This window comes from Sipha flava, unplaced genomic scaffold, assembly GCF_003268045.1.
Source record: "Sipha flava isolate LNK unplaced genomic scaffold, YSA_version1 166_pilon_pilon, whole genome shotgun sequence".
NCBI lineage: Eukaryota > Metazoa > Arthropoda > Insecta > Hemiptera > Aphididae > Sipha > Sipha flava.
Window position 1 is genome coordinate 574,161 of NW_020271849.1, and position 19,675 is coordinate 593,835.

General features: G+C 23.5%; 1 protein-coding gene across 1 annotated transcript in view; it reads right to left on the reverse strand.

Moving 5' to 3' along the window:
- LOC112679706 (leishmanolysin-like peptidase) overlaps nt 1-19,675 on the reverse strand; it is a 73,910-nt gene that overhangs the window by 28,476 nt on the left and 25,759 nt on the right. The window contains exon 3 of the mRNA XM_025549599.1: nt 2,654-2,684. Within this exon, the coding sequence (XP_025405384.1) occupies nt 2,654-2,684 (31 nt within the window). The remainder of the gene's footprint in view (nt 1-2,653; nt 2,685-19,675) is intronic.

Consider the following 19,675-nt stretch of genomic DNA (forward strand, 5'->3'; position numbering starts at 1 on the left):
GAACAATAAAACAATACTATTTTTCTACAATTATGAGTAAACTGTATAAAGCTTTAGTTTTACATGTTCTTTTTCTTTTTTTTTGTATTAAAAATAATTTTTTAAAAAATCCTGGATTGCCGGATAAACTACTTGAAAACGTCATGTTTTGTATTTACAAAAATAAATTAACCATACTGAATTTGAGAAATAAATAATATACTAATAGTATAAACAACTTTTAAGGTTTTATACACGATATATTATACTTTATATTTACGTATTATTTTTAATTGCCTTTTTTTGCTAAAATTCAACAATAATGAAAAAAAAAAATACATACACTTTTCCTAAAAACCATTAATTTTTATATTTATTTATAGATTTCGATAATCGTTGATTGAATCTTAAAATACCGTTTTACAAAAATGTTGATATATTTTTTTTTTTTTTTTTAATGATAATGAAAACCAGAAAAACAAGCGCCATTTTTTCCCCAAATATTGACCACTTCTAAGTTAATTTTAGAATTATTGATCGAATTAATACTTATTCACGCTCAAATATTTGTAACAAAAATACACTATAATATTGTACTAAGATGAGTAAAGCCAAATAAATGACAAACTTTTTTTTATAAACTACTGTTTTATTTTATTTGACATTATACACTTTAATTAAATTTATTTTTAAAGAATTTCACAGAAAACATTAATTTAATATTATAATTAATAAATGCATTCAAATATTATTAATTTATAACACGAGGACCATTTTTTTAAAATTAACAAAATCACACTCCAATTATTAAACATTAGTTGAATAATCATTATTTATGAACGAATATTATATAATTTAATATGTTTGTTATGAAATTAAGGAATCCTAATAAATAAAATTTATTCTGTAATAAACATATATAATATTTATTTCACTATAAACGCCTCCGATAGTGATGTAATGGGTCAAAAGGGCTTTCATAGCTGGACACACAACACGGAGAAAGGATTTTGATAATTCATAATAGTCATATACATATAGATATCATCACTATTTCATAGTCATGGACATTGTACATATACGCCTCTCTCCTACTTTATATGTTATATTACAGTATTATTTATAAACTTCTAAGTGAGTAATAGTGAAATCGATGTATTAACATAAAATTATAAATAAAAATTTAAATTATTTAAATCCAAAATTAAATATGAAATGCTACAGAAATAAAATGAGTGTTAAAAACTATGATAAAAATGTATTCGATTCTAAATGGTTTAAATAAAGATGATTAGAGAAAAAATAAATAAATAAACTGAAAAAATAATATTTATTGATAAAATATAACAACTGTAGTATTATAGTATACCAATTATATCAACACAAAATAAACTATCGGTTTTTTTTAAACATAGTAATTAATTATAACAATAAATAAAAAATGTATAAATTATAATTTTTTAATAAAATTCAAAAGGGATAGTAGTATTTTACATTAATAATACTATCAATAATATTCAAAGACTTCCCATTTCCAATATATATTTAATTACTTATATGAAAAACTAATTGTATAAAATTATCATAGTTTAGTAAATTTATAAGTACATAATATTACGTGTACCTATGAATATATGTATGAAAATACGTACACATAATTTTTATAAGAAACTATTTTCAATTGATTTTATAACCCTATGATAAAATTATATACCGAAAATGTTTAGCATTACAGTGAAAAATTATATGATCTGCGGATTTATAATAATTCATACAATTTTAACAACACTCAAATAGTTTAATATTATCTTCAATTCTTCGATGATTTATTCAGATTTGTACCTCATAGTAAATTTTCAATGATCAATAAATAAAATAAACGACTTCCTAAATATTAATTTTGAAACTTGTTTATTGTATATTATACTACTTATTTGTAACGTAATTATATCATAGAATCATAGCCCAAGTATATTATAGTAATCGTTAGTTTTTTATGTAATGAAGTAAGCTTATAAGTAGTATATTGATAATTATAAAAAAACTAGCTATCAATAAATGTACCAACAGAATTTAACAATAAACACAGTATAATATAACATAACAAGTAGAGAAAATAATTGCTTAAATTTAAAATATGATTTATCGATCTTAAAATAAATATAAATTATAATTTATAACAATAATTTTGTCTAAAGAAATAGTAAAACTTTGAATTAATATATAAAATGTATATAAAAGTTAAAATAAATTCAATTTATGAATTTAATAATTATCATTCCTAAAAAAATTTTTAGTAAAAAAACGTAAACTAAGATAAGGTTTAACGGTAAACTGTTAAAGCCTCATTTAAATTCTTAAATTCGAAAGAATAAATAAAAAAGAAATATTTAATGATTAATTTACCTTTTCAAGAAAAGGTTTTACTTAATAAAGTAAAATATTTTTAAAACTATACTATATTTTATTAATGCTGTGTTTCAAAACAAATATTCTAAAAAAAAAGCTTAAAACATTTTTGTAGAAAATGTTAATAATATAGTTAAACTACACAACCAAATTAGAGATTATTAGGTATATGGATATAACGATTTAGAACATATTTACAAGAAAATAAAGCTTATATATATACAATATATTTCAGTACTAACATAAAAATTCAATAAAAACTTACATTTATAAGTTGAAATTTTTCTTCGGTTAATCTGAAATAAAACAAACATTTTATTGATTAATGAGATATTTATAATTTTTCCTCATATTTATATTAGTTCATGTATGTCATAGTTATTTATAATAAAGATTTATTAATTATTAATAATAATAGGAACTTCAAAAATTACAAACTTCATAATTAGCAGTGTATTCAAAAATATAATTTGACACAAATCCATTTCAATAAATATATATAATTTAACAAATTTTAAATTTAAAAACCTATTTTTAGGTATATAAAATATATATACTATTAAGGTATTTAATAAAATACTAAAATTTAATTGGGATCACATACCTAACCATTTTCATAGTTTTTAATAAATTAATCCAAAATAGATTTTGTAATAACAAAAAGAACCTATTAACTAAAAAAAAGAGGTATTTATCAAAGATAAAAGTATGATAGTTATTTTTTTTTAATAAAAATATTTTATATTATACTTTTAGTATGTTAATATTAATATAATTAAAATTTATTCATTTTTTGATTTCTTTTTTCAATATTTATAAATAATTCAGTATTAACATTTATCGACAAAGCAAAAAAATAAAAATATAAGATAATTTTTTTACTTTTAAAGAATTGTTAAACATTAAATAAACATATGAGGTGATAAAAAAAAAATACTGGGATTTTTTATTTATTTATTTGGCTTATTTTGTGTTCGTTCTTTCAAACTTTGATAAACTTCGATGATTTTTTTGATCTTAAGACAACAATTTTGGGATAATTTTTGCACAGATTCGTCTCATGCATAAATCTTCAGTTAAAATAGTTTGTCATGATCCATAAGAAATTTTACATTCACCAGAAAGTTCTCTTATCGTCATTCGTCTATCTAATATCTATAATTTTTCGTACTTTTTCCATCATTTCCACATTTCTTGAAGTTGAAGGTCGTGTAGCACGAGAGTCATCGTTAATATCTTCACAACCCTTAATAAACCTTTTATGCCATTCAAATGTTTTAGACCTACTCATTGCTTCATCTTCAAATACTTTTTTAATGATTTAAAAAGTTTCAGTCGCTGATTTACCGAGTTTAACGCAAACTTAAATGCAAATACGCTGCTCGAGTTTATTCGACACGACAAAAACGGTAGGTACTATAAAAGTTTATGAACTGTCAATGAAATTTCAATCAAACTTCAATGAACCGTCACTCATTATTAAAAGTTAATATTTACTAGCGGCTTAAATAAAATAATTGAGTGTTATCTTTACTTTTATTTTATATGTGTAAATTCCCGATTCGATTATTTTTAACTTAGATATAATTTTAGTCTCGATATTTATCGATCACACCTCGTATTTATTAAGTTATATAAGTTATATATTTATTAAGTTCTATATATCATAGGATCGTGCAGTTTTAAGCCTTAATTTTTGATTATTAATGTTATGAAATATTTTACTTCTAAAAATATTATATATATTTAATTATTTTTATAATTATATATGGAAAATTGTATTTACTAGCATTATTTTTTCGTGTTTAATTTTAATTTTAAATCTTTTAAGTCTTTATTTTTATAAAATTTAAATTGATAGAATGATACATACAATGATAGAAAGGTACGGCTAATAAAATTATGGCAGTTATCATTATAACGTTAAAGTTATAAAAACAATAGTACAACACAATTAAATTTATTGACAATTTTAATTGAATAGCAATTTAATTATTTTTGTATAAATAACAATTAATTAATTATTAACTAATTAACTAATTTTTAATTAGTTCTCAACAATTACAATAAAACATAGGATGTTCTCATTTTCAACTAATCAAATAGACTAAGAAATATAAATTTATGGTATACACAATACTGGTATAGTTATTAGATTATGATGTTAGATATATCTATCATTTTTATCAAATGCAAGTTTGGTAATAATATTTTTTAAATAAATCATTTAAGTTATAAAAATATTATATGCGTGTACTGACATAATATTTTATAAGTTGCTTATTTATAACAGTAATTTAGTATCATATTTTTCAGTTGTTATGGAATACAAATACTATACAAATACTTTTTTCCAGAAAATTTATTTGTATGTTTACACTAACTGAAGATTAAAAATAAAAATCATTCTGATTTCTGGTGCTTATTTTTTTTTTATAAAAATAAAAATAACCAATCAAAATAGTAGGCACCTAATTTCATTTTCTAATACAATTCCATAAAATTTTTCATGAAAACTGGGAACGATTTAACTCCACTATCAATGGTCGAAAATAATAAGCAGGGCCGTATTATTCAGTGGCATGGGCCAGGGGCGCAGTTCTAAAAGGGGCGCCAATTTCAACACTGCTTATTTAATATTTTTCATAAAATATGAAAAATATGTAGTTAAAACAATTTCATTTGATAATGTCATAGATAAATTTGCCTCTATAAGAGCAAGAAAAGTACCATTGTAATATTGTAATAAATAAATTTAAAATCATCTAACACAATTGTAAAACAAAAACATTTAGAGAAAATGACATGTTTTTATAATGTATTGATTGTTTTAATTATTTTAATTATTTATTTATATTGTTTTTTTATTTTATTGTTAATATTTTAATAGCTTTTGATATTTTAAAGTAATACATATAGTTATTAAAGTTTATTAGTAATTATTACCTTGGGTACTATGTTTTTATACATGATTTGTATATCTCGAATGATCTTTTGTACAAAAATTCAACTTTACCACTGGAGGGGGGGAAATACAGTGATTCATCGGGGGCGCCACCAGACCTCAATACGGACCAGATAAGTTAAAAGCTTACAGTATTACTAAGATTTCATCAATAATACAACTGTAAAAATGCATGTTGATTTTGAGGTCACCTACGATTATGTCTCAAAATTTCAAAAAAAATGCTAAATTCAATAATTATATACATTTACATACATAAAATACGCGTTGGCTAGGCGATGAATATTATTTTAATTTTTATAATAATTATAAATAACAGAACATGTAATATATATTTATTCAAAAATAAGCTTTGTTCAAATCCGATACATACTGCATATAACATTGTTTAATATTTTTAAATAAAAATTATTTATGCAAAAATTAGGATTTTTTTTTTAAATTCAAGAAAATTCAATCTATGTTATAGTATTGAACTACATACTCGTAAAATAAAATATTCACAATACCTAACAATAACCTAACAATAACCCAAGACACTTGTAACATTTTCTACTAAAAATATAATACATTACAAGTTAGGTTACTTATTTTCGCTGATATTTGTCAATTACAATTGAAATATCAATCATGGTTACTAATATCATATCTACAAGACCACAAGACGTGAATAATATTTTATACGATTTTAAAACCGCAATTCTCTTTAATAATAATACAAATAATTGTATTTATGAATTAAATTCTTATACTCTAAACCGCATTTAAAATTAATTATAAAATAATAAATAGTTAATATCTAACTTTTATACTTATATAAATTTTGTCCTCAGTGGCGGTGCTAGGGTTGTGCGAGCTGTGCGATTGCACAGGGCCCCATAGTTAACAAAAAGTCGAGCAAAAATGTGTAGTTACTTCACGATTTACTATGAAATATCGGGGCCCCGGAGTAGAGTATACTAGTATAAACCCGAACACCGTTTATTGTTGTCAAATATTTAAAATTAAATTTTATTATGAAGTAATCGTTATCTTAGACATGCTAGATAATGATTCAACATTAGGCCGATAGCGCGTAGTGAAATGTTTACAGAAAATAAATAAATAAATAACATAACTGTAAAGCCATAAGATCCTTAGTTTCAATCAGAATTCAAAATATTTTTATAATGAACTAGCTGAATTACTCGTCGTTGCCGGGTTTAAGTATATAAATGTATGTAACCTGCCAAGATTAAATTTTGTTAAATCTATTGAAATTTAAATTAATTAAGATTTTTGAAATAATATTTTATACATATTAATTTAGTTTTTAAGATAATGATTATTATCATAACCTATTCGATAAGTTATAGCTTACAACTACCGAACCTCTCTACAGTTTGGTATTCTGTTGAATACATATACGAGTAGCATCTCACTTCTCCGAATATTTTACCTTTTGTCAATAATTTCATGGTCTTTTTGACTTTTAACCGAAACACTCTTGCAATTATATCATTTCGATCATATGATCTTTGACCGGGAAGTAAGAGCTCTTTTATCTCGTCCCAGCAAGGATTATATGTAAAAGTAATAAAAAGGTCAGGACGACCGTAATGTCTAACGTAGGTCATAGCATCTTGTGTTCTTTCGTGCATGTACCTTGGCCCACCAGTAAAAGTTGACGGGAGTATAACCATTTAGCCTAACTGATTAGCTTCTATGTCTCGTCGTCCAATCGCATCTTTTAAATGAATATAACTAACTGCACGCAATTTGGCTTGGTTGTTTTTGATGTAATTTAGTCTTTCAGTTTCAATTTTGGCGTATTCATCTACCAAATATTGACTGAAAAGAGAACGATAATTAACTAAATAGTTGTAATCCCCTTCTCTGACCATTATTCTATATGAGTAAAAACTTGATGCAGAGACAGTTTTTTTAAGCAGTAACTTAGTTTTTGGATCGCGTTGTGGTATATTGATTGCATACCCATCATCCTCCCAACAAAACATTAAAGGATACTGCAGTGCGTCGTATGCTCGATGTATCTCACTGATACGGTGAAGTGAGTTACTTCGGTTTTCGAGGATGATGTCTCTTCGATCAAACTGCTGATCTACTAACACTAAAGCAACTTCATTTGCCGTTGGTGCATTATACCTGCCTCTATGTTCTTCTGGTGGTTTTTTATCTGCATGTATTACAACTTTAAATTACTCTGAAGGAGGTATTTTATCGATGGTAAATTGTAATGATCAATTGTAAATTATGCGGTGGCATGCCTAGTAAATCCAATGAGTTTAAAAACTCTGTTGGATAATTTACAACTTCAGTAGCATCGCAAACTGTATCTAGATTTGTATGACACCAAGTTTTCTGGTACCAAATTTTGTATCTTGAGATTCAATTCGTTGACCTCCACATTTTTTGCTACTAAAATTGCTCTTTCTGCCAGCCACTTATGATTTGTGTATTGTCTGTGTACACTGGGACATATCTGGTCAATGAGAGCATCTTGCGAATAAATGATTGTGCAGAAATCGTTCGGTAATTTTATACATCCCGTTTCATCTGTAGTAACTTTCCCATCTCCAATATCTAACAATTGTTTTGAAAATCTTTTGCACGCAGCTTTTTTTGATTGAATCAAAATCGTTCGCTATCTATCTTTATATATATTTTGACCATGAATTGTTGACAAAGCTTATGCATCGTAAAATAACTTAGTCCTGATCGCGTCTACCGATCATCAACCGATATGCATAATAATTTTTTGAACTAACATTCTTATTTGTTTTGGCACCTGTTGCGGGATCTTTTTGTTTAATATTTATGCAATACCCGTCATTTACTACCAAAAATAAAATTAATTAGTTTTTAAATAGTTTTTAATAGGTTTTTAATAATTTTTTAATAGTTTTATTTAGTATAATTCATTTTCAATAGCGCAGTTATCGACCTCGTGAAAAAATATTAAACCGATTTCAACCCTTTAAATTCAAAATTTCGAAAAATCCTTTCTTAGCGCACGTCTACATCATAATAGCTATCTATATGCCAAATTTCAGCCAGATCCGTCCAATGGTTTGAGCTGTGCGTTGATAGCAGTCAATCAGCTTACTGTTTTATATATACAGATATTTTACGTCTCAAAGAATATTCGGACTCTAAAAATAGGTTAGTAAACTTCTTATAGGTTGGCTGTACTAGTTTTATAGTGGATACATAGCTTTACCTATTCTATGTAATCTTGTTGATAAAATGCCCGAAACAACATATATAGCTACGTTATTACAATCACTGTTACATTTATACGAGACAATTAATGTTAGTAAGAATTATGTTGCAGTCAAGTGAGCGTTGAGTGTACACTTTACGTGTTTATTCGCTTAAAATTATTTTGTAATTTACCAATTAATTTTTAAACAGTTAAAATGTCCAAAGTTCCAAATTCAAAACTGGCATCAATTAAAAAATGGATTGAGCCTTACAATATTTTTGGTGAGGTTTTCAAAATTTTAAATAATATAACAGTTTTCTGTCAACATAGTCAAAAACAGGAAACAGCAGAAAAAAAATGTCAAATTGATCAACATACAAAATCATTTTTGCATGAAAAATGTTTGAACAAATCTTTTTCTAAACAAACCTTTGTTTATGAAGCATCAACATTTAAAGAAAATCAATCACAAGTTTTCAAAGAACTTTGTAATACATTAATTTTTTCAAACATACCTTTACATAAAATAAAAAATAAAAACTTTAAATCTTTTTTGGAAAATACACAATTTAACATACGAGTATACCAGATGAAGGTACGCAAAAAAAAAAATATATTTAAATCAATTTTGTATAAACATTTTACAAAATATTCGAGGAAACATAGGCAGGTCGTAATTTTTTTTTTTTTTTTTGTTGATGATCCTCAAGGAAAATATGTAGCAAATTTTACTGTTGGTAAATTGAATGCAGATTCGTCTTCTAAATCACATCTTTAAACATCAAAAGTTCTCGAAAAAACAAATAATTCAACTATAGCACAATTCGTAAACAATTCTCTAACTAATGTGTTGTAAACTATAGGTAACAATAATGATTAAGTTTTTTTGATGTTATCTGATGCTGCCCCTTTTATATGAATAAAGCTGCACTAAATGTAAAACCATTTTATTCGAATCTTGTACATTTAATTTGTGTCACTAATGATATTCACTGAACTGCTGAAAAAATTATAGATACTTTTCGTAACATTAATGATATAATTAATAAAGGAAAAAAAGTTTTCTCAAAGGCTCCGTATAAAATTCAATTATATAAAGAAATGTTGCCAAATACATTTTTACCGCTAAAGCCAATAATTAACATTGTGGTATTTGGCTAGAGTCAGCCTTCTTTTACGCAGATAATTTTGAAGGGTCCAAAAATTGTAAATTAATTTTATATAAATTAAATGTAAAACATGATCTTGCTTATATTGGAGCAAATTTTTTATGTATCGTTGAAGTATCAAAAATTTTGAAACCTCTAATTTATCCCTTATAGACTCTTTACAAATTTTAGAACAAGTGGAAAACTCTGTCAATGAACTTTCTACTAGTGAAAATAATATAATAATTAAAACAAAATTTAAAAATGTTTTGAATAAAAATAAAGGATTAATGGTTTAAAAAGAAATTTCGAAAATACTTCAAGGTGATAATGCTAATTTCAAAGATTTATCTTTTCCAAATATTCATCAGATATAATTTTAAATATGTTCCAATAACCAGTGTCGATGTTGAATGCAGTTTTTCATTCTACATGTACATTCTTACAGATCGCCGTCATAATTTCACAGAAATAAACATGGAACATACTTTGATAACTTATTGTTTTTCCAATTTACATACTACATTACATTTTTCATAATTTTTTCCTATTTATAATAACAATGTATCTACTATTTAATTTTAATAAAATATTTTTTACAATGTATCAATAATTAAAAATTAAATTACAATTTAACAATTTTACTTTTTGTTTATGAAAATTTTAATTAAAGACATTTTATTTTGCATGTTTGCATACATATTTCACAAATTAAAATGCATATAAATCCGGACTTTAATTATAAATTATTAATAAAAAAAAGTATAAACTAACATTTAATTTATATGTATATAAATAATCATTTATTACTAATAAAAATATACTACGTACAAATAATGGTTTATTTGTCTTTTATAAACAATGTTTGAGTTAGAGTTTGAAAGTTATTATGGCAATTTAACTTTTTATTTAATTATTTACATGTAATATATATTATATTAAATAAACAATAAACAAATAATAAAAAAATATAACAACAAAAACAAAATTAAATTAAAATAAAATAAAACAGAAGAAAAATAATTAAGTTAAAAAAATTGTGTGAAATATAATTAACAGAATAATGTATAATTATAATTATAATTATGTATACATACTCGTATATAATTATTAATTATAACATTTTAAATATACAATAAAAAAATTTACAGATATTTTACATAGCACATAATAAAATTTGACTTAACTATTAACAATAATATTAATATTAGTTCTTAAATATTTTTTTTACATATATATTTAGAGATTTGAATAACTAAGGTCCTAAATAATTTTCGGTTTATATTTTTTTTGTTCCATAATTATTTTTTAATGTCATATGCTAAGTTTTCACGTTTATTAAGTATTTCTTCCAGTGAAGAGTTTTTCTAAAGTAAATGAAAAAGCAAATTGTTTGTATATACCTAAGACATAAAGGTAAAACTTTAAGTTCTATATAATTTCTCTTGTAGATCCAGATTTATTTAGTTTTATTAAGGTTAGGAATAGTTACGAATAGCTTTATTTTGTTAAATGCTTAATAAATAGAGTATATTTTGTACCACCCCATACAATTATTCTATATTGACGTATAAATTGTTATAATGTTATTTATGCAATTCTCATAGTGTCTATAGAAATTATTTATAATTTTTATTATTTAAAAGTAATTGCTCGTAGTCGTATTGTTATGCTTAATATATGTTTATTTAATTTCATAAAATATTTTAGTCACTTTAATAATTGTAGAGTAGCTTGGTTATCTACTTTATCTTATCATAATTTCAAACTTTTAAGAATTTAAATGAACATTTTGAATGATTATAAATTTAGAAAGTTATAAAATATGTTTTATTATACATTTGTACCTAAATTAATGTTATTTTTTTAAGGTTGAGATTTTTTATTAAATTATTTCATTCCGAGATTGCTTTCGTATGTATTAAATTCCTTGTATCTTCCGATTATAGTAAATATGTATCATCTGCAAAGGTAGTTTAGTTGAAATTTTCCTATCCAATTTGCATATTACAAATTCTATATAGGTACATTATTAATAGTACCGCACTAAATACACTACCTTTAGGTACACCACAGTTATTTTCCTATTACCTACTATCTTATTTATTATAACCTTATAAATTCTTTCATTCAAATATATTGAAAATCATTTTAAACATTCTTTAAAAATTCCAAATCGAGGCATAATATTTAATAATTCATTGTGAACATCAAATGCTTTCGAAAAATCTAGAAAAACGGCAATAATTGTTCTACCATTATTAAATGCTTCATAAATATATTTTGAAATCATGTATGAAGTATCAGTAGTTCTTAATCCCAGTCTAAAGTCAAATTGATTTTTTGAAATCAGTTTATTAATTTCTAAAAATGTAGTTAATCTTTACTTTACAACTTTTTCAAGTAACAGCGATATTGTTCTGTAATTATTTAATATTTTTTAATCCCCATATTTAAAAAGTGGTTTAATAAAAATTTTTTTAAAACAACAAACTTTCCGTCATCTATTATTTTATTATTTTGTTATTCAAAGTATTTTTAATCACTTGTATATTTTTCAATAATACAATTTAGTTTATTATAGATATTCTTAACTAAGATCTCAATATTGATCTCATTATAAACACAGTCCCAAGTCTTCTTTTCCAGATAATAATTAATTGAGCCGTAATTAATATTTCTTATTTTATTACTATTTTGGTGATCATATTTTGGTATCGGAATTCATGCAATTATTGGACAGTGATCTCTTAAATCAATAAGAATAAAACCTGTTTCAATATTATTTAAATAAGCTTCATCACAAAAAATAGGTGGTCTAGACACAGTTGTGACTTGTTTATTGAAATTCTTGTATAAACATTTATTAGTGAACAAAAACCATTTGACGAGATCATACATAAATATTCATTATTAACGTGTATATTACCAATAATATTTATATTCATATTTCTTGTAATTATTGTTCTGTTTTGCAATGATGTATTATTAATTATTAATATTATTATTATAATACATCATTTAGACGAATCAAAAATTCATTATTATCAAGTGACCGTGATTAAATAACATAAAACATTAAAATGTGGAACATTTCATGTATTTCAGCAATTTTTAAATTAACAATATTCGCTACTTTACTACCAAATACATTAATAATGTTAATATTAATTAGATACCATAATTTAAATTTCTTTTCATTTCAAAGTTTAATAGTACCTTTATTAGTTCTACATTTGAAACAGTTCCAACTTGTTTTTAAATAGATTTGTCATTTTTCGATAAATAGATTATCTAAAACCTGCACAACCGAAATGTAAAAATGCATTACATTTATTACATTTTAAATTGTCTCCTTTGAATATTTCATCGTTATAAATTAAGTACATCATTTTACACAAATATGTTATGCTATCTTTATAATATATATGTATATTCGTGAAAATCACTTATATCTGAGCAACTAGACATCAGCTTTTATTGACGGACACTGATAATTATTATGACAAATTGGTTTCACTTTTTAACTGGTATATCATAAAATGTTGTATATTTTTACCTGTAGTTGTGATGGATTTATGAGAAAAAGAGGAAAATGTGAAATTCACAAAGTTTTTTTGGACAGCAAAAATATTTAATGCAGTTTCAGTATTAGACTGAAATTGAATGTTGATTAAGCTGAAATGTTATTGTAAAACTTGGTTACACATTTTCAAATGTTTTTATAACTCAATTTTACTCATATAAAAAATTGGCGTTTTTAAATTGTCAGTTTTAACTTAATAAAAGGTTCAATAAAGGTACAATCAAGGGTACACAAAGTACATCAATAATACAGTAAATTCAATATGACTTTTCTAATAAAATGTTTGATGTTTGGCAGACAGTTTACCAACCAGTATTTGTTGGATATTAAAATTGATCCACATATTTCCCGGTAAAACAAATTTCTTCATTTTTAAACATTAAGATAAATCTAGTACTATATGATGGATAATGTTTATCTGTTCTGGCTAATAGGCTAATAATCCGTGGCTGATAACAATGCAACACATACGGTGCGTTCTTATTTGAAAAATGGTACGTAACAATATAATAATGTGTAAATAACATCATATTGATTATTAGACTACTGATATTCCATGTATGAAAACGGTTTTTTCACTCATCATAAGTTTGTATTAATACCCCCAAAAAAATAATGTTTTATCTGAATCAATAGGACGTATATGTTCTTCATTAACCCATAACCGTTTGAAACTGTTATGTTCAACAAGATGGGTAGACCAACATGATTCAATAATTATTTTCCTCGAGTTATTTGATGCAATAGTTGATAGTTTATCAGACATTTGTGCTTGGCTTGATAAAGATGCTTTATCAGGAACATACCAATTGCTGTGTGCTACAAGACAACCAGAATTTATACTAGCAACTTATATACTGGGACACGTGTTGAGTTTGAGTTTACCATTAAGTAAGTTTCTTCAGATAAAGAATATAGATCTGGTCGAAACTATTCAAACCGTTGATGACGTAGTAAATATAATTAAACAATTAAGATTAAATGATAAAAGTGAATTTAAAATTATATTTAACAATGTAAAATCTAAATATGATGCTTTAAACATTGAAATATCTATTCCTCGTACAACTAATAAGCAAAAAACAGATGTAATATCCGGGTTGATTTGCCTGAGGATTATTACAAAATATCTTTATTCATTCCATTTTTAGATCATTTTTTAAATCAATTAAATGATCGATTTTTATCTCATAGATCGTTGATTGAAAATGTGAGCATTATTTTACCATCATCCAATAGTATACAAAATGAAGAAAAAATTAAATAATAATAAGTAAATAAATAACAAAGTAATAATAAAGTAAATATGTTTAGAACTTTTCAGATTTTAGTTATTTAGTCATAACTCCAAATACAGTGTGGCTAGAAACTGTCAATAAGTTTTAACTATATCAAAGATAATTTTTATTATATTTGAAAAAATGTTCAAAAAAAAAAGTAAAGCACTTTTAATTTAAACATAGAACTTTGAAAATACCTAATTTTTTGAAAATTTTATGTAATAACATTTTTATTTTTGAATATTAAAACTTGAAAATTTAATATCACCTTCCTCATGTATAATGAAAAAATTTCATAAATCAAAAGTTAGGATTTTATTTTTTAAGGCTTTAAATACATTATTATATGAATTTTACAGAATTTATTGTTTTAACATCAATTTTAACTAGAAATCTATATTAAAATAAATTGGCCCATCCAATCAGAATAAAATTTTGGAAATAGAACAATATGGTTTGATTATTTGGCAAAAAAAAATTCTCTTTCGTCAAACAAGAACATTTTAAACAGATTGATAAAAAAAAAATAATCTATCGACAACTAGACAAAAAATATTAAAATATATAAATAGTATATTTTTATAATAAAGCTTTGCTAAGGATCATTTTACTCAAGAAATTAATTATTATTTCTTTAAAACTCAATACACTTATTACCATTATTCAGTCCGAGGACCGAAGCAACAAAGGATGAACATCCGTCATCATTATATTATTGGCTTTTTAATTTATTTTTCTTTTTAAATTCTATAATAATATATTATTTCCGCACAGTATTTATATTTCCGTATAATTTCCGCACATGCATGTATTAATAATATTATACAATTGAAAATGTGAATTTTTCCCGAACGGAAATCGTACAAAATAGGAAATACATGAACTGTCAATTTGTTGTTATGATTGATTAAAAATCATTTAAGAAAAAGCACTCTTTAATAAGTTACATAAAAAAAAATCTTGGATCCGAGTTTTAAATAAAAGCGAACATTTAGATAGTTTCTTTAATGTAATAACATGAACTTGATCGATAAATGTAATAGAAAATTACACATTACTCTTAATTCTTGGATATATTTATCGGAACAAAGTCATAAAGCATAAATAAATTTAAGCTACAAATATTTAGTTCATAGTTTTGTTTTGAGTTCAAGTAATTGACACTTGAATACTTATGTACTGCTGTAGGAATAAAAATTGAATTTTCGATGAAAAAACTTAATGTCCTTAATCAAAATTGTCATAGATTAATATAAATCATATTGTTGATGGTTTTGATATTTGGATTTTTATCTAATAACTGGACTTTAATGGATACATTCACAAAAAGGACAAAAATTTGATTTTAATTCACATCAAAAGCACCGACAGTAAAGGTCATTCGACTAATGGTTCGTGAAGAATGAAAAATGAGTAGGAGAAAGTGAAAATAGAAGGAAGTGAGAGACACAAATTATGAATGATACTTTTAACACGTAAAGCCTTTTATGATATGTATTAAACTTAACCTTACACAGAATAGTTTTATTATTTTATTTAACATTTAAATAAGTCACTAAATGTTAATTATGTTTATTTCTGTGTTGTGTTATATTACATTTAGATTTACTTACAATGCTCATTAATTTAAAACATAACTATTTGTGTACAATAAAAATATTTGGCAAATTGGAATGACAATTTGTAAATACAAATAATTTTACAACCTTTTAAAAAAATAATTGTTACTTGAAGATAATTTTATTCAATATTTATATTTTATATAATCTTATCTTCATGTATTAAAATAATAATTACTGTTGTTTTAAATTTGAGACATATTGAAATAATATACATTTCAACTAGCTTTCTAAATTTATTATCATATATAATCATAAATACATAAAAATGTATATATAAATATTTATATATATATTTATATAAATTTTATACAACTTGAAATTTAAAGTAAAATTATTTTTTATCTTGGATAATATTTTGTAGAAGTTTATTATGTTTATAAAATTATCAATTATTTCAAATTACATTATAGAATAATTTTCAATTTTTTCAATCATTTAAAAAAAAAAACTAAAAATATTTTATCAAAATGTCAAAAATGTTCAAGTTAATCCATTATTTAGATTATTCAATCAATATGTATATGTTTTATATTGATTTATTAAAATGATAAATTGTAAATATTGATATGTTTCTAAAACGACTTGAATAAACTCAATAAAGATCAAAAGTGAATAATGCTATTAATGATACAAAATAAAACGTGCATAAAATATAATATGAGGTTTTAAAATCGAGCAGTATCAATTCAGTGTTATCAAAATGAAAATATAAACACATATACAAAGATATTATACTTGTATTATTACAATAATAATTAAAGTAGAAAACGAATACTAATATTTATTAGTTACACATACAACATGACCAAATTTAAGCTATATTAAATAATATTAACTAGCTAGAATATGATAAACGTATCCAATTTGCGCATTATAATGTTAAGATATATCTCCAATTACTGCCAATGATTCCAGAAATCTTTCCATTTATGCAAAATACAGAGTAAGAAATAATTGTATCGTATCAATTTATAAAGTTAAATCATTGGTTAAAAATAAAAAATTTAAAACTAAATATAGAGCTTTAAAATATATATTCTGAACAAGTTATATAAATTAATAAGTTGTAATTTATGTTAATAAATAATAATAGCAATAGAATTAATTACAAATAAAATAAGAAACCAACATAGAAAAAACAAATCAATTTTAAATTAAATGCATACTTACACTTTTTAATGCAAAAACATTAACATTTGAAAACATAAGTTTTCGAAGGTGGAAGACTTTCCAAACACAAATTTATTATTTACTTAATATAAAACTTATGGAAATTCTATAACAGTATCTGAATTAAACAATATCTAACTGCGCCCACATAGATTTAACAAACGAGTACGTTGATGTTTGTATTCAAAACATTTCTATGTTTGAAGATTTAAAAAGATTAATACATGTACATTTCAACGGTATATTCAAAATATTTATGAAAATAATATTGTATTTGTTTTAAATTTTTCAGTTATTTAAATACGTTTACCTATAGAATGTATAACATTCTTAAATTCTACATATTATAAACCTTCAAGTGAAAAACATTTTATTTTCAATTAATTTTACTTGGTAATCAGTAAATATAGATTATTTATTTTTGTTGGACTCAAATTGAATGTGGTATGAATATTAACAATAATTTAAGAGAGTAAGTTATTGATTATTAAGTATTAAAATTAAAAATACTGCAGTGAAGCACTGATTTTCATGTATTTGACTCACACATATTATAATTTTAATTATACCAACAATTAATGTCATAAATTTACGAATTATAACATGCACTTCGTAAACAGAATTTGAATGATATGTACATACATATCATAATTTTTATGAGACTAATTTTTACTGATATTTACTAAATAGAATACAATATCTCGCATTTGATGATAATTAGGGAACGGATTTATATGTAAATACATATTTTTATTAAAACGAGATATTTAAAATTTGATAAGAAATGTTCATGATTTAAATCATTCCTATTAATATGATGCTACTTTTATTTTACATATTTTGGTATAATTTACATATTTTTACATATTTCACTAATTTGTAAATATTTTTAAACATATTTTATTATTTCATCATTCATACGTCTTCTTCGTACAAAAATACAAAAAATTATTTCAAATTTAGATCCAGAACTTTTATCGCTATTAGAAAAGCTCAAAATATTATGCAAAATGAAACATTGAAAACAAATTTAATTTTCATCTTAGTGAATTTTAGTTTTATTGCACATACAATTACAAAATTAGAAACAAAAATATGTCCTTGAATGAAAGTATGTAAATTGTCGAATCAACGATTGCAAAATGAAAACTCGTAAACGGACCAATAGGAGAAGTAGTAAAAAAGAAAATTCATGTTTTTACAGAAAAAATTTCAGGCCATATTGATTTTAAACCAATTAATGACATAATTAGTGGCAGACACCCTTCTAAAAATTTGGAATTATCGCCTTCTAATATTATGCCCTTCAAATATGCTTAAATCAACCGATGTAGGTTGATGTGGAACGATCATTTAGCCGTTTTAAAAATATTTTCAGATTTAATAGGCGACATTTAATATTTGATAATTTAAAATATATTGTAATAATTCAATGCAACAAATCATTTTGATAATTTAATAATTATAATTTTTTTTTTTTTTTTAAATTTTTTTCCTACATATTTGGATGGTTTTAGTACATATTTTATAAATTATACTTACATACATATGTAAATATTTATGTATTTTTATTACATATAAATCCGTTCCCTACTGATAATGAATCAGCTTACAAAATAATTGTAGAATAAATTAAACGGAAATACCACAATGTCTTGATTCTTACTCTTTTATCAATCGTTGTTCTTGATAGTACTGTGAATATATCTGTTATTTATTATTTATCGTAATCAATTACTTATTATTGAATCTAAAAAAAAAAAGATTATTCATGTACTTTTCGTTATCTGACCTTCCCTGTATGTATAAATAAAAAAATAATATTCACGATTAGTTTCGCAAACACGATAGATACAATAATGAAACAAATGTGCCATGGTCACTATTGGCATCCAAGAAAAAACAATACATAGTGAAAGCATATGAAGAAGAATCAAAGGGGAAACAAATATTTTCTAAAATTCTAGTTTATACTGTACACTTGTTTACTATATCGAGTGAAATACGTTCAAACTGTATTGTCAATCGTAATATTTTTTACATCATCTTCCCGAACACTTGGTAACATACCATTAAGATAAGTTTTCCTAGGTTAATTGAGCAGTCAGTTACAAATTGAGACTCTAATTCTGTAGAACCATATTAGAATAATGAAAAGAAATATATTGATTTTAAAAATATTTTTAAATTATTTCTATAATATTTAATATCGCAGTACATAATCATGTTTTTTAGATTGATAAATATAAACTATTAATATTATTGTTCAAATGTGTGTTTTTTAGTATACGAGATATTTAATGTTAAACAA